Source organism: Dendrobates tinctorius, unplaced genomic scaffold, assembly GCF_039654945.1.
Source record: "Dendrobates tinctorius isolate UK_male_01 unplaced genomic scaffold, ASM3965494v1 ptg000070l, whole genome shotgun sequence".
NCBI lineage: Eukaryota > Metazoa > Chordata > Amphibia > Anura > Dendrobatidae > Dendrobates > Dendrobates tinctorius.
The window spans coordinates 27,044,063-27,064,533 of record NW_027361738.1 but is presented as its reverse complement, the minus strand read 5'-3'; the positions used below and the strand labels follow the sequence as shown (position 1 = coordinate 27,064,533).

Here is a 20,471-nt window from a genome sequence, read left to right as displayed (position 1 = left end):
GCATGCCAGACACTCGGTTAACATGAGAGCATGCTCAGATAACACCTTCGCTCATAACTAGATAACATACAATATCTGAAGAAAGTGTAAAGTACCTAATACAAGATTATTAATCAGGACTCCTGACATGGCGATTCCCACGACACATCTCAGCGCTGTATAGACGTAGAAGTCCGTAGCAAATGCCGCTCCCATGCCAAACGAGAACATCAGTAACATTGAAAGTAATATAACAGGACGCCTTCCAATCCTTTAAAACACAGCAATAACATGTTAATTGTACCTCTTCACTCATATACAAAGTGGTTAGTGTTATATTTTGCCAAAAATCTGTCTGTGAAGTTAAAGAAGCCCTCCCACAAACTTTGTTATTGATTAAATGTCTGTGCATGTATTATAGTGTGAGCGGATTAATATACTCACCTACCTCCGCCCTCTCCGGTGTCCAGTTCTTCTGCTCTTCTCAATGACGCTACCGCTCTGCGGACTCTCCGGGTTATGCAGAACCACAGCGTGACCCAGAAGTGATTTTTACAATGTATGACTATGACGCTTCAGAACGATGCTCCATGGGCTCTCACTGTAAGGCTATGTGCACACGTATGCAGAAAATTTCTGCTTAAAAACAGGACTTCCTCCCATAAAACGGATTTTTTTTCCTCGCGTTTTTGCGCGTGTCTCCAGACACATAGAAAATAGCTAGAAATGCGGAATTTTCCACGAAATTAATGAGCGTGCTGCGTTTTTTACCGTGAAGCGTTTTTTTTGCGGCAAAAACGCATCAATATGCGCCAAAAGTGCAAAATGCATTAAAATGAATGGGAAGCTTCTTTTAAGCGTTTTTTTGAGCGGATTTTTTGGTAAATCTGCGGGAAAAACACGGAAAAAAACGCTGTGTGTGAACCCAGCCTAAAAGAGACTTCCGGCTCACGCATAGAGTGGAGAATGAACCGGATAGTCTCATTTGCGGTTGTGTCACTCAGAAGAACAGAAGAGCGGCGCTGGACACCGTAGAGAGCAGAGGTAGGCGAGTATATCAATGCACTCACACTATACTACATGCACAGACATTTAATCTATAAAAAGTTAGTGGGAGGGCTTCTTTAAGATTCATCACAGAACTTTACCAGTCCTCCACACTTGAAAAAAAAAAAAAAAGCTTTCAGTTGGTTGAACAGTCCACAAGCTATGAACATCTTGGATGTAGAAAAAATTGATTTTTACAACTGTTAGTCGTTGTATACCTTATGTTAAATTTTAGTCTGAAATCCTTTTTTACATTTTAAGACCCTCTGATAAGCAGTTTGCCGGCAGATCCAAGTTTCAGATTTTTCTCTTGTGGGAATGTCTCTTCCAGTAATTCAGTCTGGATGTGAGCTGTATGTATCCAGGATACTGGTGTAGTCATTCACTTATGTATCAGCACAGCTTCTATGCTGCATTTATTTCCTACTTAAGTGCTTTCTTCCTTATCTATAACTTATCTTCTCTGCCCTTTAGGGTACCGTTACACTAAGCGATGCACCAGCAATCAAGACAACGATACGACCTGGTAAGGATCGCTGGTGCATTGCTAAATGGTCGCTAGTAAGCTGCCAAACAGACAGATCTACTCAACGACGCAGCAACGATCCGGCGATCCGTATATCGACCTCGGCAGTCGGTAGCTTGTCACGCAGCTGCTATTCTGACGACTCCCGCCTGCGTCCCTGAGTTCTGAGTCACCAACGAGGTTGCTCGTCAGCGTCAAGCACAAAAATGCATGCTGGTCAGTGGGAGAGCAGCGATCAAAAAATGGCCCAGGACATTCGAGCACGATCAGTGAGATCGCAGCAGGGGCCCGGTCACCGCTATGTGTCACATGTAGGGAGATCGCTGGTGAGGTCGCTGTTGTGTCTCAAAATCTGTGACGTTTTAGCGATCTCGCTAACGGTCTCGCAATGTGAGATGGGGCCTTGAAACTGTAGAAACGTTCTCATCTCTCCACTGTGTGGAGATTTGTGTACAACCAACCCCCTCCCTGCTGCTATCTATAACACTAAGGCTATGTGCACACGCTGCGGTTTTGGCCGCAGCAGAACTGCAGCAGTTCTGCAGACAGTGTACAGTAACATGTTATCCTATGGGATTAACATTCTGCTGTGCACATGCTGTGGATTTTTAACTGCGGAAAAGCTGCAGTTTTAAATCCGCAGAAACAATTGACATGTCAATTATTTCTGCGGATTCTGCTGCGGTTTGTCACCTATTCCATTGTCCAGGTGGCAAACCGCAGGGCAAAACCGCAGGCCAAACCGCAAGTATTTTACCTGCGGTTCTGCAGATAAAAATCCGCAGACCAATCCACAGTGTGTGCACATAGCCTAAGAGAAAGTAGCGGGAGCAGGGAGAGCCATCAAGAGTTGGAACTCCAACAGATTTTAAACATTTCTGCAGAGCACTCAGCTGAATAAACGACTTAGGCTGTATGGGAATTCCATTTGTCTGTTTCATTCCAAGAACAGACAACTGTAATTCATGTCGAAAATGTATGTGTGGCTTGCCTAATGCAAACAGAATCAGAGGAGTTGCAGTGGCTATTATGTCATCCATCGTGTCAGTATTTAGAATGGAAAAAAATAAAAAAAGAACAGATCATGTAGAGCTTTTTTTCTCATTATAAAAACGTACACGCAATGGAAACCAGACTGACCCAATAATAATCATCAGGTTCCTTTTTCCTCTATTTTAATCACTTATGCTATACATATGATTTTGACATTATTCCATTTGCCTGTGCCTAAAACAGAACAAAGAAATTGAAAGTCAAAATGCAAGTGTTAACACAGCCTAAAGGCCCCGTCTCACATAGCAAAATCGTTAGCGAGATTGCTGAAACATCACAGATTTTGTGACGCAACAGCGACCTTGCCAGCGATCTCGCTACATGTGACACATAGCGGCGACCGGGCCCCCGCTGAGATCTCGGTGATCGTGCTTGAATGTCCTAGGCCATTTTTTGATCGCTGGTGTCCCGCTGGCCAGCATGCATTTTTGTGTTTGATGCCGACGAGCGACCTCGTTGGCGACTCAGAAATCATGGACGCAGGCGTGAGTCATCAGAATAGCTGCTGTGTGACAAGGTACCAACAACCGCCGAGGTGAATATACGGATCGCCGGGTCGTTGCTGCGTCGCTGGTGAGATCTGCCTGTTTGACAGCTTACTAGCGGCCATTTAGCGACGCACCAGCGATCATTACCAGGTCGTATCCTTGTCGGGATCGCTGGTGTGTCACGTAGTGTAACGGTACCCTAAGAGATCCTACAGCAGCGAAATGGGAGAACATTGTAAGGAAGACTATTTTAAAAATTGCTTAGGAAGCAAATGAACAATAAAAAACTTATGTGCAAGGATGCGATCAGCCTTTAAATATTGATTCCACTTACAGTTTTGAGTTCTCAGGGGCTCTGTACTGATCTAATGTCTCAGCTATTTTACATTATCTGGTGAAATCCAACTTTTAAGTTATCTGAAAGCAAATATGCGCCATAAATAAGAAGGTGCTGATGTGATTTTGCTGTTCTGGATGAGATTTATTTATATTGCAGTCCACTGACAAATTCTAAATAATGGGTTATGGTATATTGTAAAAATTGGGGTACGAGAATACCTCTCCTCACGGTTTGCAAACACGAATTTATATATTTCATATTAGTGGGGAATATCATAGTGTGTATTGAATATAATCAATGGAATGATTGATATATAACTTTCCTGTCATAAATTTATAGGGAATTTTTTCAACCAGTAATTTAAAGGAACAATGGTTGTAATCCCTTTATAGTAAAAAAAAAAACCTTTTCTTTCTATCCTGGGGATTAGTGGGCCATATATGACCCAGTATACATCTATGATGTATGACGGTATGATTTCAATAGCAAAAAAAATCTACCTGGATTTAATGTTGGCTACTGTGCAGGAGCAGCGAACTGTGATTACAGACACTTTGACCACTTTTCTTTAGCTCCTGCATCTGTGATATTAGTCCAAGTTTATAATAGGTGATTGTAGTACTAGTGTTCCCAGGTGACCAATCCCCCTGCGCTTATACATATGTGTTGACCCCATACTCTATATTTGAGTCTCTTTTTACTGCTCATCTTGCCTCTATATGTTTCTGTGTTTGATGACGATTTAATAAAATTATTCTCATTTTCTATTAATGGACCATCTTGACTCCTTGTTCTTTGTATTGTCCCCTATGTTTGGAGTGTCTAGCTGACTATTGTTGGCCTACGAGGCAGTTATGTCCACTTTTCTATACAAATAGATATGATGGTTTCTGTTCTTGTGATATTATTTAAGTGACACAAAAATGAAAGACCACGTATCACAAAAAAAGTCATAAAAATTATGCTTTGAAACATGTTGGGGCTAAAATTTGTTGTCCTATTTTGCCAATATGCATTAGTATACCGGGTGCTACACACTTTATAAATATAAATTAGCGGGAATGTTGCATAAAATAACTGCAGACTTGCTAGACAAGTTAGGGGCAAAATGTTTTATACCCTTTGTATATACTTTATTTTAATTAATAGAAATAAAAGTTACGGTAAGTTTTATAGTCTTCTAGTGAGGGATTATTTGGGGTTCTCCCCAATTTGGAAATTAAATCAATAAAGTGACTACACACTCGAAGTGTCAAACAGTGTAGGGGCTAAGGCCTTTGACAAGGAGAATGGTAATGAAGAACTGTCAATGTATTCATAGATTTCCATGAAGAATGGCAGATGCTTTTGAGTTGTGCTTTCAGCAGAAGTGCCAGGTTGTGGACTTTTTAGACTCTTCTTGTACGGTGTTGAGTTTATGAAGCAGAACGGTGCTAACATAAGCACCTTAGAAGAGCAGAGCACCGATCTGTATCTAGTACACACTTGACTTGTTTTCATAGGACTAATTGCAACCATCAGTTTAGCTTAAAGAATAAAGAACATTATATGGATGTCAGAATTTAGAGGGAACTGTCACCTGATTCATGCTTCGCAAACGGCATGAATCAGAGCCTGAGTGCACGATTTCAACCAGTCACATTGTTCTCTGAAATTCTCAGCCATTTCAGTCAAAATATATTATAAAGATCTGGCCGGGTCCATTGCTGGAAATAGGACTAGTTTAGCTTTGCCCCTGGATGGCTTTTCTGAGCACTGCTGCACTGATTGACTGGTCTCTGGGAAGAGCCGAACAATATCAGTGCCGGACTAGTCCCATCTTCAACTATGGCCCCTGACTATATCTTTAAAATATAATTTCCCTAAAACACATGAAAGTTTCAGAAAAAGGTACACCTACTTGCAGTCATGCAGCCAGGCTCTGATTCATGCTGCCGACGATTTGGGCAGCAAGAATTAGATTATGTTTTGATACCTAAAAAGGCCTTTATAAATATATATATAGCATATATCTTGTAGCATCTATTACAACGCCTGGAACAAGACATCATCAAGGGTCGGTGACTGCAGTCACTTACCACAGTTTCTTTTATCGCTGCCCTTTGTCCTAAATAAATGGCACTGATAGAAGCTGTGGGAGAAGTGACCAAGGCACCAGCACTTTGCTTTTGCCCCCGTTAGCCACAACTTCTTACTTTGAAAGGATACGTCATCAGAGGCGGCGATAGAAGCAGGGTGAGTAACACACACCTGCACCACCCCAAAGTGTCTTTCACCGCCCACAAACGTATTGTCGTCATGGAGCGGAGGTAGAAGCAGGGTGAGTGAAACCAGTGCTGCCCCTTGATGATGATTCGTTTGAGGGCAGTGATATATGCTGTGAGGCAATGCTGGTGTCACTCACTTTTCTTCTATTACAACTACCCAATGACGCCTTCTTTCACAGTGAAAAGCTGTGGCTTTGACAGAAGCAGAGTGCCGGAGCCTCAGTCACCTCTCCTATAGTTTCTATCAGTGCCATGGATTCAGGACACCTTCAGAGGAAGATGAAAGAAAGTATTGTTAGTGAGTGCATCACTACCCCCTGATGACATCCTGTTCCAGGTGGAGTGATAGATGCTGCAGGGGAGTGACTGCAGCCCCAGCTTCCTGATGTCGCCTCATTTGAGAATCTTCTCTAACACATTTAGAAATTAGCTGTATATGGAAAATTGTACGGTATGTTATTATAAAACAAATTGTAAAAGTGCTTTGGGTGTAAAAATAGAAATGAATAAAAAACATTTTAAGTATTGGCTAAAGGTAGATTAAAATGAGGGAAATCCGGGCTACTGCCTGGGGCCCAAGGCTCCAGAGGGGCCCATGGCCAGATTGCCCTCATTATAATGTTTTGTGTGCTGTCATCGGCAGCGCTAATCCCAGGCAGGGAGCATTCCTGGAGCTCTGCTGCTGGCTATACAGAATGGTAGCACAGTCTGTCCTGTGACGTGCTGGAATGATGACGTTATTGAGCTGGTGCCATCATGTATATGAGGCCACAAGAAGTGGAGCCCCGGGATTGGAGCAGAGCATCGGGAATATGAGAGCGAGATGGGCATGTGCTGTTTTTATTTGTTTTTTTAACATACAGTATGTATCAGCTGTGTGCCAGTACATAGGGGTTATGTGGGGGCTCATCAGGCATATAGGGAGCTAAGTGAAGATTCATCCTACACATAGGGACTATGTGAGTCCTCATACTGTATATAGGGAGCTATGTGAGCGCTCATCCTGTATGTAAAGGAAATGTGGGGTCTCATACTGTATATAAGGAGATATGTAGTGGCTCATACTCTATATAGGAACTATGCGGTGGCTTCTTCTGCCCATATGCACTTTGTAGGGGCTTATCCTCTATATAGAGAGGCTATGTGGGGCCTCGTACTATATAGAGAGGGCTATGTAATGGCTCATACTCTATATAGAGGGCGAAGTGATGGCTCATGCTATATATTTGGCCTATGTGATGGCTTATGCTTTATATTGGGAGCTATGTGAGGGCTTATACTCTATATAAAAGGCTGTCTGAGGGCTCATGCTGTATATAGGGGCTTTGTGTGTGGGCTCATACTGTATATAGAAGGGCTGTCTATGGGCTTGTAATGTATGTAGGGGCTATGTGGGGTTACATAATGTACAAAGGGGCTGCATGTGGGTTCATACTGTATATACAATGGCTGCGTATGGCCTTACAATCCTACAATGATGCTGATAATTACTTACCTGTCTCCTAAGGGGCCGAAAATAATAGCTCCAATAAGGAGTCCCGCCATGTAAATGGCCTGGGATATGTCGGTCTCTTCTTTTCTGTGACACACCAGATTGAACTGAATTGCAAAAAAAAATAGCTTAATTATATTTAGTATCAATAATACAGTGTACAGTAATGTGGTAGATCATGTGCATTGTGTATTTTGCTTCTGCTTGGTGGGCAAAAATGTACAAACTTTCTGCTCTTCACAATTTCTCTCAGATAACATGTTTGATTCCAGCCTTATTCCATCCCTTCATGACAATCGTTTTTAACACTTACTAGATTCCCTCTTGCTGTTGCGACCTGCTGCAAAAATGATGCACCAGCATCCGGCAGCGTTCCTGAGGAATCTTAGTTCACTCTTCATAGACAATAGTGAACAGCTCGATATTTTTCGGTTTGAGTGCGGAAACCCCTTTGTTCAAATCCCACAAAAGCTATTCTAGGGGCTCAAGTCAGGTGACTGTGGTGTCCTCTCCAGAATCTTCTAGGACTTTGTCAGAAACCAACCTTTGGTGGACTTTGGGATATGGTTCGGCTCATTGTTCAGTGTGAAGGTCCTATGATGCTCAAAAGGCATGGGGTCAGATTTAGCAAACTTTGAAAAGTCGTAAGATTTTTGTGCATGCAGATTTGCACAAATATTTTGCAACTTTTGGAGTTTTCACTAGTTTTAATCAGCTCGTCCAAAATGGGCATAGTTGGGGAGGAGTTGGGGCAGGCCGAGGTGTGGTCAGGTCCGCCCGTCCAATTCATTAAATCTGACCACGCTTTGTATGCCAGAAATGCTTCTCCACTCTCCAACTGGAGTAGCATTTTTGTCTCGATGATTGGAGGCGCACACCACTTATAAGATGTGCCTGATTCATAAAGTAACATGTGCTTCTTAATAAATGTAGCACCTTGCACTTTATAAAGACCAGCATAGTGCACTCTTGCACTATGGCAGGGTTAACGAATCGGCCCCATGGTGCATTCTCATGAAATTTCTTCATAGTTGGTTGAATCCATTTTGCCTCCCACATGCAGCAGATTTTTGCCAACCCCAGAGCATCACCGAACATTGCCATGCTTCACGTATATCATATTGGTTACATGCCAGCAAACATCACCATCAACAAACCTCTACCCCGTCCAGGTACATGAGATTTCATCTCACCTAATTTTATTCAGGGGATTGAATAATTCTGAGCCGGTGGTAGTCATTAAAAGTGCTGATTTTGGCGAAACTACTTATTATACTAGTTCAGTTGAGCTATTTAAATTGTTCTTTTTTATTAGATTACAAACAGCAGAAAATGTGGAAATTTTGCTAATAAACATAATTTCCAATGGAATTTAGTGAAAGTTAATGGTGTCCTCAATGCTGAGAAATACAGATAGAGACTTAGGGTACCGTTACACTTAGCGACGCACCAGCGATCCCAACAACGATACGACCTGGTAAGGTTCGCTGGTGCATCGCTGAATGGTCGCTAGTAAGCTGTCAAACAGATGTACCCAACAACGCAGCAACGATCCAGCGATCCATATAACGACCTCGGCGGTCGTTGGGACCTTGTCACACAGCAGTGATTCTGACGACTCACACCTGCGCCCCTGAGTTCTGCGTCACCAACGAGGTCACTCGTCGGTGTCAAATGCAGCGATGTGCACTGGCCAGCGGGACACCAGCGATCAAAAAATGGCCCAGGACATTCGAGCACGATCAGCAACATAGCAGCAGGGGCCGGTCGCCACTATGTGTCACACGTAACGAGATCGCTTGCGAGGTCGCTGTTGCGTCACAAAATCGGTGACGCTTCAGCGATCTTGCTATGTGAGATGGGGCCTTTAATGGAGGCATCTGATTAGCTCCAAATTTAATCTTTATTAGGACAATGACCCCAAACATACAGCTAATGCCATTAAGATCTTCAGAGTAAAGAAGTACAAGGAGTCCTGCTAGTGAGGATATGGCCCCACAGAGCCCGGATCTCATCATCAATTCTGTGTGAAATCACATGGAGACAGAAGGATTTGAACAAGCGACATTCACTGTGGTTAGGTCTCGGAGATGTTTGGAACAACCTCCCTGCCGAGTTCCTTCAAAAACTGTGTGCATGTACCTAGGAAAACTGATGCTGATTTGAAGGGTAAAGCATGGCGATTTTTCATTTGTTCATAGGTAAAGCATTTGGTATGTGCACACGCTGCGGTTTTGCTGCGGTTTTGGCCCTGCAGAACTGCAGCAGTCCCGCAGACATGGTACTTTACCATGTTAGCCTCTGGGTTTTCAAAACCGCAGTGCTCACGCTGCGTTTTTTTACCTGCGGAAAAGCTGCGTTTTTTTTCCGCAGCATGTCAATTGTTTCTGCGGATTCTGCTGCGGTTTGCCACCTATTCCATTGTCCAGGTGTCAAACCGCAGGCCAAACCGCAGCAAAACCGCAGGTCACTTTACCTGCGGTTCCGCGGGAAAAAACCCGCAGGTGAATCTGCAGTGTGTGCACATACCCTTAGAATTTTCTTTTGTTCATTCACTTTGCATCTTGTTGATAAAAATGAACTATTCACACTTCTATTCCTTACACAGCACTATATATATATATATATATATATATATATATATATATACACACACACACACACACATATACTCATACACACACAGTGACAGTGAGTTTTGTTCTTCTATGTAAAATATAGGATAACAGTAATATTATATCCATGTTTATCAGCACCTATACAGAGGTGTCCTTCCTTACTTTTCCTCTTGACTTGATACAGACCAAAATAAATGGCATGAGATTGGCAATTTTGCAATAATAAACGCAATTGTACAATACTTGATCACAACTTGTGTATATGTCCCACACTAAAGTGGTCATTGTGTCCAGGTATATTAATAGTGGCTATTAAGAGATGGTGCAAATTGATTTTCTGGAAACAGTCCAGGGTCCATCTGTGGTCATTAGATCAAAGCCCTATGAACCACCTCCTACCTTACATCATCCACGATTCTTCTCTTGCTTAGCCACAAGAATGACATTACGCCAGGCCAGCTAATCAAAACAGGAGTCGGGGACGCTCTCGGGTCAGAGGTGGTTTACAGGGATCCTGCTGTACAAAGACCACAGGTTACGAATGTAACCACTAGACCGGGTCTATCTATGGTACATTTCCTATAATTATCAGATTTTACATGGAAAAAATTAACATGGAAATATGTGGTCTAAAATTTAGAATGAACTGGAATTTAAAAACCTTAGGATAGAAATCTGTTATATAGTAACTCTTCTGAATAAGGACAGTTTGTATTATTACGGCAATGAATGACTGGTGTGAGGATGTCTGTATTGCCAATATCTTTGGGTAAATAAATCAATAGAATTTTCTGATGAAGGTTTGTTTGCTGGTGATGATAAAATGTGTACAGACCTCTGTGACCAGTGTTGACTTTTGCTGTGACGTGTTGTACACCCATCCATTCCGGCAGTCCTCCGAGTCGTTTAGTCCATACCTCTGGATAGATTCCAAATCCCAATCCACAGGAGTGTACATGACACATTGCTCATAGCTCCCGTGTTCATTACGTGGGATGGTTACATTCAGCTGGTCCTCCTCAGTGATATTGGGGCTGTTCTCCAGGATCCAGCTGGTGTTGCAGTGGTGAGGTACAGAGATTGCCATAAACAATTGTCCAAACATGTGGAAGGCATTGAAAAAACTGATAACACACACCATGAAGACCAAAAATTTCTGAAAGCGACCAAATTCCCCAACATTTTTTAGGATTTCCCCAAAGTCCGTCATTGTCATCTGATTCTGGGTTGTGCGAAAGGCTGTAGGGCACACAGGCAGAAATTAATGTTTAATCCTTGTTAATGTGCCACCTCGAAAAAGCCAAAGTCTCCTATGGGTTCACTTTTATGTAATGCTTTCATTTAGGCAGTGCACCCACGTAAGCATTTTTTTTCGCGTTTTTACTGGAAAAACGCTTAAAAAATGCTTACAAGATGCATCCCATTCATTTTAAGGAATTCCGCACTTTTTGTGCACATTGATGCGTTTCTTTCCACGAAAAAAAACGCATCGCTGTATAAACCCAGCATGCTCATTAATTTCGTGGAAAAATCCACATTTCTAACTATATTCTATGAGCAGGAGGATGCTCCTGTAAAAAACACATCAAAAACCATGCAAAAATCGCACAAAAAAACGCACGTTTTTCTGGGAAGGAGTCCGTTTTTTTCTGCATACGTGGGTACATAGCCTTACAGTAGGAGAACTTTGCCTGGAGATACTGAGAGCACTTGTATTATTAGTCAGTGTTAAACAGCGTTTGGCCACGGGTGAGACCCTGCGTATTTGTGATTATTTGCAGATTAGCATCAACCTCATGAGGAATCGTTTTAAAAACAATTTTCATTTTTCCGCTTTCATTTATTGTCTTTTTTCTCGAAGAGCCATAATTTGCTTTTATAATGTTTCTGTGAACATAAGTGAGGGCTTTTATTGGGGCGGATATAGGGGGATTTGGAATGATACTATTCATTTTGCCATGTACTGAAAAACAGGGAATAAAGATCCAAGTTCGGTGATATGTTAGAAAAAAAATGCAATTCTGCCAATCTGTTTTAGGTTTCTACAGTGTTTATTGTGCAATAAAAATGACGTGCCCTTCCAGATCAGTACGCTTATGGAGATACCAAACTTGCACTATTATTTTTTATTTTAATAGTCTTAAAACATTTTGAACTTTGCAAAATAAAACAAAAATGTTTTTTGTTTCCATTTTTCAAGACCCTTATCTTATTTTTTAATCATTGGCCTGTTTTTTGCTTGCTGAGCTGTAGGTTCTACAGGGTGGGCCATTTATATGGATACACCTGGGTGGGACATTTATAAAGTTGGATCCAAAATGGCCGACTTCAAAATGGCCGACATGGTCACCACCCATCTTGAAAAGTTTCCGTCTCCCATATACTAATGTGCCACAAACAGGAAGTTGATATCACCAACCATTCCCATTTTATTTAGGTGTATCCATATAAATGGCTCACCCTGTATTTGTAACATTTCGGAGCGAATACAATTTGATAAGTTTGTATTTCCGTCACATTTTTTTGGAATGTGATGAGAGAAAAATGGTAATTCTTGAATTTTTATATATTTTGTATGATTTTTTTTTTTATTTCTAATTGACATAGTTTCGCTATACTTTGCATATTCACAGAGTGTTTGAAGTCATTTTTGTAAAAGTTGTTCAGTGCAAGAGATCATGGCCACCGCTGCAGTCTATCAGAGGTGGCCAGTTTCCCAGACACAGCGCTCACAAGCTCTTTGATATAGCGCTCTGAAGCTAGAAGGATCACTGGATCTGACTATAGCGTCACTCACCCAGCGCTCCTCCAAGGCAGCAAAGGCAAAGCTTCCTTTGCTTGCAGCATTGGAAAGCACACAGTTTGCCCCAGAAATGCAGCCATGCTGCTAGTCCGCACTGTCAATCATCAGAAATGCATCGCTCTTGGGCTAGAAGCATTGGCATTAAAAGTACATCTTAGAAAAATAGCTGATGCCTCCCCGGCAAGCTACACCTGGGCAGCCAACATCCATCTATTCAGTCAGTGCAGGAGGAGGAACAAAACGAAGACGTCCCTCCCAAACAAAGAAGGGAGCTGTGTCTCCCAATGTTGAGTACCAAAAATATTCATTTCAATGAGGGGACATGGGAACCATGGAATTTCCTAAAGCTGTTCCTGGGGTAGGAAAACTAATACCTGTATTGCAGAAGAAAGAATAGCAATCCGTCAGGTTACTACAACTGGCGCTTGTAGTACCCCAACGGGAAGACTTTCATCCCTAGACGCAAAAGTAAGAGTTCCCCAAAGATGCGAACTGAAGAGTAAGTAGCGGTCCTATGGAAAATAAGAACAGACGCATGGAGGCATATGACTCAGGAGGCTTATACCCCACAAGGGGAGCGAGCTGTGCCCTTGTAGGGGCACCATACCTTAACCGATCTTGGCAGATCGAAACCAGTGACCAATGGTAGCCCTAGAGGCGGCCTGACCTCTGCCAGAGCATACCGGGAAGACCCACAAAGCATCTGAAGGGAGCGGTGAGAGACAGGTAGAGCTGCACAGCTCTGGCTACATCAGATTGGGTAATATAATAGGAAGACACTACACTATGCATTAGTAGTAATGGGAGGATTAGTTTTGGTTGTATTTTTCTTTCCTTACTGGCTTAATTATGTTAGTAATTCATTTACTGGACACTAGACCTCTTGATCCACACACTTCATAGGTAACAATGCAGTTCAGATCCCAGTACAGTAACGGCAAAGGTCTATGATATGTAAGCCCCGGTCAACCACTTTGAACATAATCGGCTGCAATAAGTAATGTGGTTTCTGGAAACTGTACTAATCTGCAACTTTCCCTATTGACTTTGCTGATGAACATATCCACAACTGTTTAATATCAGTAATGAAACAAATCAGACAAATGAACGCAATCAAATTAATTATGTTTTTATTTAGACTCTTTTCTGTTCACTTTAAATTAAAGCCAATAAAAATCAGATCCCCAAATTAAGTTCTCTTTGCCTTGAATGTGTGAGAGTGGTAGAAACCCATAGTTCCATACTCAGTAGTATCCTCAAATAAGGCAACAGTAACAAACAGGTATGAGAGGTGCGAGCTGCTCCTCTAGAGCGACAAAGGGACAACCACCGGGTTTGGCTGGTGGACCCATTGGCACTACAGAAGGCAGCTAGCACTTTTCACAAGAAGATAAAAAGAAAACCAGATTAATGATGTGCAGAAACACTTTTGTTCGCTGTCGGTTACAAAGCTCTGACTTCTCAGTGTGTGCGTCATTACACTAAGTTTAGAGACATTTGTTAGACAAGAGTAAAAGTAATACACGTTGTTACAGCTCCGAAATAAGCCAGAGTTTGGTTCTTTGGCAGTAGTGGTTCTGTAGGCCAAGAAAAGCATTAGAAAGATGATGACGATGATGAAGGTTTCATTAAGAAGCAGCTCCGAAAACAGCAGCTTAGCTGATACTGAGCTGTGCAAATCCTACGAGCTTTCCATCATCTGGAATGTCAGAATGATCCACCCCAGAGGCCTGGAAAGAGAAAAGATATAAGAATATTACCCATCATGGGGGATTTGGCCTAAATATAAAATCTTGGCTTAAAAAGTATGACAAGTATCACATTGCTGGGGTCTGGGAGATGGACCCTGCCGATACCATGATTAAGCACACCTTTTCTAATCACAGGTTATGTAACTTATAGAAAGGTGACCAAGAAGGAAAAGTTCTGGGATGGATAGACATGTTAATGAACACCTCAATTTATTCGGTATTGAGTATTAGCGCCACACACCGCGATCCGAGTACTTACACACCGTGGCTGCTATCAATTAGTAGCACGAGTGACATGCAGCCTGGTGTTGGAGTGTTGTCACATGGGTCCTGGGACAGTTTGGAAAAACGTCTGTAGCACTAGATTTATGGCCAAACCAACGTAACACCGAGCCGTTAGTGCACCTGGAATGGACTAGAAGGATCGGTTACCACATATGCCACTCATACTATAATCCCGAGAGCAGGACTTGTATGACAGTCTCTTCATGACGTTGCCCACATGGTCTCGTCAGATTAGAAGAATGGCGCACAGTGATACCTTCTGTACAAGAGAAATCAGTCACCACACGCCAACCATAAGGAATCCTTGTTTACAGAAACCATGAGAAGGCGTTTGCATGACAATTGGTCTACAATCCAGACATGAAGCTACAGGTGTCCACTGACTTTACACTACCACTCTCTAAGGTCATCATGGTGCAGAGAAAGATAATGGTGGTTGGAATGGAGGTCTACCCTCTTCAGTGAGGCTTTTTTCTTGGATGCAATGACAGCCGGATTGGTCTACACCACATGAGCAACACCACGAAGAGGCCTTCATGAGGAAACATAAAAGCGTCCCAGGAGCCATTCTTTAAAATGACAACTCCAGGCTGTATGTTGCTCGGGGTACTGTGAGAAGCCTGCGTGGCCTAAACGTGTTACCATGGCCTGCAGAGTCCACAGACTTGTCTCCCATCGAGCATATCGGAGACATCATTACGTGGCAATTGTAAAGGGAGCTGCCAGCAGTGGATCTTGATGATTTGCCAAAGCGCATTTAGCGTGGCAGAATATTTCTCAGACAGCCATTAATATCCTCATTAATAACAGCCAAGGCTGTAAAGTGTGGGTATTTCTGGGAGGGAAAGTTTGCTTTGCAGAAAAAACCTCTCCCATATAAAACTATGGATGTAAAATGAGACACATCTACAGGACGACCAGGGCTTAAGTTCTAGAAGAACGTACCAGTTTGAAGGTGACTGATTTGTTAGGCTGTGGCTCCTCCACAATCTTCTGTAAATTAGCTGCAACTGGAAACAGAGAAGGGTTCAACTACATTAGAATTTTATCAGGCCAGACATACATCTTCCTCTCAGGGGCTGCGGTTTAATTATCCAATTCTGGTTATGTTCTTTGCACCTGCTATGAATGATGTGGTACCATGAGTAAAACAAGATAAATGCCGTCTTTCTTTTCACTGACATAAAAAAAAGTAGAGCTATGCAAAAAGATTCAGAGGACAAGACACCAGCATCCTGGAGGCCACTTGTGTCTAGCCGGACCCAGTGTTACGACATATGTCTAGCAATCACGAGAAGCACTCAGGATGCCGGCAGAGGAAGCTCACATCGCACCGGTCCTGGTGTCGCAGTACAGACCTGGGCGCCAGACCAGGATCATGACAACCTTTTTGCTAAACTCTGAAAAAAAAAAAAAAAATAAAAAAAAAATAAAAAAAAAAAAAAATTAGCACATAAATAAGTGATTAAAAAAAGAACTGAGCGTTACCACGATTTTCAATCATAAAACTTAAAAGAAAAAAGTTAACTATGAGAATGAAACAGATTTATGGATTAATCACATCAATAAAGTTTACATCTTTTCTGGCATCAATGCACACTTGCATTAAGAATTACCTATTACTAAGTCTCTTCCATCTACAAGGCCAGCAGAGACGAGCTCTTGGGAAACGCCATCGGCCGTATCTGGAAAACAAATTTGCTATTGTCAATAAAGTCCAGAAGATCATCCTAGAATGATATAATGACAAATCGTGCACCACAAGATGGCTTCCTCCTTCACACTTTTCCCTTACTGATTTATAGGAATTAGTAGGACTTGCTCTTGACTGATCTGATAATTGTCCTCAGGAATCTGAGGGAACTTCAGACCCCAAACTCCTCTGTGTGTCAACATCCTAGACAAATGTTTCCACCATATAAAAAATATAATCGCTCCAAATATGGAGGGAAACAATAATGTGAAGAAATGAATAATGGTAGCATAGGAAAGACATTGGGGCCCTTATAAAATATAGTGGAAATAAAACATTAAAAAATCTATTGCGCTTTATGTATTTCTAGAAATGGTCCATCAGTCATGTCAGTAATCTATAACCACTGGACAAAAGTCCTGAGAACTGCCTTTTACCTCCCGGAAGCCGCGATTCTTCTTTTGATTCACAAGCCTGGCACAACATCATCGTTGAGACGTGACGCACATGTGAGGTTGCACTAGGCCGTCTAATCAAAAGAAGAGCCGTAGATGCTGTCATGTAAGAGTCTGTTCACAGATTACCGACGTGACTGATGGACAGCGTCCTACGAATGGATTAACACTAACTCTACTTATTTCTTATCGGAAACTTATTTTAGGGACTAAACAAATTTAGGGTTTTATAATTTTATTTAACTGCTAGAAGAAAAAAAACAAACACAAGACAGAATAATCTATGAAGACATTTAAAATTCACTAAGATTCCTCCAAAAGGACAGTTTCACATTTGTGCACTTGTACTATATGACCTGTCTTGGAGCCACCACATATTTCATGACTTGAAATGACACAAACGATTTTGTTGTCAGTTTGGGTCATTCACCTTCATTAACGGTCAATTTTTCATTTATTGCACTTTCAATTTTCCTTCACTTCTTCCAAGAGTCTTAACTTTTCAATTTTCCTTCAAAACAACCATATGAGGGGCTTGATTTTTGAAGGGCAATTTGTAGTTTTGAATGACACCATTCATTGTACAACACAACGGAAAAATGAGAAAAAAATTCCAAGTGTGGTGAAATGGTCAAAAAGAAACCCGGCAGTTCTGCCATTTCTGGGAACATTTTGTTTTTACAATACTGAAAGTGGTGTAAAATTTACCTTGCACCTTGCTGCGGGATTCTAGAGATCATGACAATTAAAGGTGATACCTAATTTTTATAGTTTTTTTTTATTATTTACTTTTGGAAGGCTAAAAACAATTCAGAACTTTGTATAAAAAAAAAAAGTTTCCGTTTGTGTCACTGTTTTCTGAAATTATTCCACAAATTTTTGATGCATTTGTTAACAGAATAGGGAACCCCTGACCATCTTTCCTTCTGAGAGACTCTGCCTCTCTATCATGCTCTTTTTACACATTGTCATGTAGCCTAATTGAAAATTGACCCTCTAGCTTTTCCAGCCTTTTGTTAACCCTGTTCCCACTTTTCTAAATGAGTCAATTTTTTTCAAATGAAATGGAAAATTAACTCCCACCTTCTGAGCTGTGTTCTATGATTTGACTACTGATTCTATGATCTGTGTCCTACTTTTCATGCCTTCACCCTTTTGGACTGAAATGTCACCATATGGGCTAATAAATAGCACTTAGATTTATATCTTTATATGGTGTGTTGCCTCAATTCTTTGGACTGTATTGAAGGACTGGTATCTATGTACCTATGAGGCAAGGGGTCTGACTAACACCAGCTTCTATTTCATTTACCCTATATACTCGAGTATAAGCCGACCCGAGTATAAGCCGAGGCCCCTAATTTTGCCACGGAAAACTGGATAAGCTTATTGACTCGAGTATAAGCCGGGCATGAATTGTCCCCTCATCACTGTCCTGGTATGTGTGGCTCTCCCCCCTTCCCAGTATATATGGCTCGGCTCCCTGTCTTCCTCAGTGCCCCCCCCCCCCCCCCGTTCTGCTCCGTCATACTCACACTCTTGTGCAATCGCTGAACGTCCCTTGCATCCTCTGTTGTCCCAGGGCTGATAGCTTCTTCCTGCATTGAGCGGTCACATGGTACCGCTCATTAAGATTCATGAATATGGACGCCACGCCTATGGGAGTGGAGTCACGTCCATATTCATGACCTTCGTGGGTGGTACCATGTGACCGCTCAATGCAGGAAGAAGCTGCCACCCCTGGGACAACGGAGGATGCAGGGGACGTTCAGCGATTGCACAGGAGGGTGAGTAGGATGTCCCAGCCACCTGCTTCTGCCGCCGCACCCCCTCCCCCGCTGGTTTCTGCACAGACTCGTGTATAAGCCGAGGGGGAATTTTCAGCACAAAAAAATGTGCTGAAAATCTCGGCTTAATATACGAGTATATACGTTAAATGCCACTATCCGTGATTGACAGCATTATCAAAATCGTTAAACAGAAGCGATTAGAGCTAGCTCTGGATGCTGCCCATGCAGGCAGATGTCTGCTGTATAACAGAGATGACTTCTGCCAGGTATGATGTAGGCTCAGTACTTGAGCCCAGTCCATACACCCACACTTGACATAGGACTTGCTGTTATGTCCTTTGTTGTCAAAAGGTTAAATTCAAGGTAAGACTTGGACACTTGGTTCTAAAATGAGCACATAAATAAGTCTGTAATATACTTGTGTGAAAGTGCAGATTACTTTTTTGAAAACTAGACCAGAATCCCAACCTAGGAAATAATAATTACTATCCTCTATAGTAGATGATTCCTGTTGACTTATTATCATGTCACTGTATAAAAAAATAAACTAACCTCTTCCAGGAGTAAACTCAAACCGGATATCATTAAGTTCTTTCTTTGTGTTTCTGGAAAAAAAAAGAGTAAATAAGAAGATGATGAATTATCACTTATCCTCCCTGTAAATTATGAGAATACAATGTTCCTGAGAGTGTTGTAGGCACAGACAGTGCTGCCTGTGTCTCAAGTGATGTAGGCACAGATAGTGCTGCCTCTCGAGTGATGTAGGCACAGATAGTGCTGCCTCTCGAGTGATGTAGGCACAGTTAGCACTGCCTTTCTGTCTCTCGAGAGATGTAGACAAAGATAGTGCCGCCTCTCCATCTCTCGAGTGATGTAGGCACAGAGAGTGCTGCCTCTTGGTCTCTCGAGTGATGTAGGCACAGAGAGTGCTGCCTCTGTCTCTTCAATGTGCAGGGCAGCATTCATTTACACAGCAAAATACCAGACAAACTTCAAAACATAAAATGTGAAATAAATACACTGCTCAAAAAAATAAAGGGAACACTTAAACAACAGAATATAACTCAAAGTGAGTCAAAATTCTGTGAAATCAAACTGTTCACTTAGGAAGCAACACTGATTGACAATCAATTTCACATGCTGTTGTGCAAATATAATAGACAACAGATGGAAATTATTGGCAATTATGAAGACACCCTCAATAAAGGAGTGGTTCTGCAGGTGGGGATCACAGTTCACATCTCAGTGCCAATGCTTTCTGGCTGATGTTTCGGTCACTTTTGAATGTTGGTTGTGCTTTCACACTCGTGGTAGCATGAGACGGACTCTACAACCCACACAAGTGACTCAGGTAGTGCAGCTCATCCAGGATGGCACATCAATGCGAGCTGTGGCAAGAAGGTTTGCTGTGCCTGTCAGCGTAGTGTCCAGAGGCTGGAGGCGCTACCAGGAGACAGGTCAGTACACTAGGAGACGTGGAGGGGGCCGTAGGAGGGCAACAACCTAGCAGCAGGACCACTTCCTATGCCTTTGTGCAAGGAGGAACAGGAGGAGCACTGCAAGAGCCCTACAAAATGTCCTCCAGCAGGCCACAAATGTGCATGTGTCTGCACAAACGGTTAAAAACCGACTCCATGAGGACGGTCTGAGGGCACAAAGTCCACAGATGGGGGTTGTGCTCACAGCCCAACACTGTGCAGGATGCTTGGCATTTGCCACAGAACACCAGGATTGGCCAATTCGCCACTGGCACCCTGTGCTCTTCACAGATGAAAGAAGGTTCACACTGAGAACATGTGACAGACGTGACAGAGTCTGGAACCTCCATGGAGAGTGATCTGCTGCCTGCAACATCCTTCAGCATGACCGGTTGGCAGTGGGTCA

The 20,471-nt window shown here is 42.3% G+C and overlaps 2 protein-coding genes across 2 annotated transcripts in view; both read right to left on the bottom strand.

Annotated features, from left to right (window-relative positions):
- The window catches only part of LOC141095478 (solute carrier family 22 member 13-like), a 37,418-nt gene extending 26,398 nt beyond the window's left edge, over positions 1-11,020 (bottom strand). Inside the window, exons 1-3 of the mRNA XM_073581497.1 lie at positions 10,646-11,020; positions 7,196-7,299; positions 96-250 (exon numbers count right to left, since the gene is read on the bottom strand). Of these exons, the coding sequence (XP_073437598.1) occupies positions 96-250; positions 7,196-7,299; positions 10,646-11,020 (634 nt within the window). The remainder of the gene's footprint in view (positions 1-95; positions 251-7,195; positions 7,300-10,645) is intronic.
- Positions 11,021-13,726: 2,706 nt separating this feature from the next.
- Positions 13,727-20,471, bottom strand: part of OXSR1 (oxidative stress responsive kinase 1) — a 149,398-nt gene continuing 142,653 nt past the window's right edge. Inside the window, exons 15-18 of the mRNA XM_073581496.1 lie at positions 19,140-19,192; positions 16,266-16,334; positions 15,595-15,659; positions 13,727-14,343 (exon numbers count right to left, since the gene is read on the bottom strand). Of these exons, the coding sequence (XP_073437597.1) occupies positions 14,269-14,343; positions 15,595-15,659; positions 16,266-16,334; positions 19,140-19,192 (262 nt within the window). The 3' untranslated portion in view covers positions 13,727-14,268. The remainder of the gene's footprint in view (positions 14,344-15,594; positions 15,660-16,265; positions 16,335-19,139; positions 19,193-20,471) is intronic.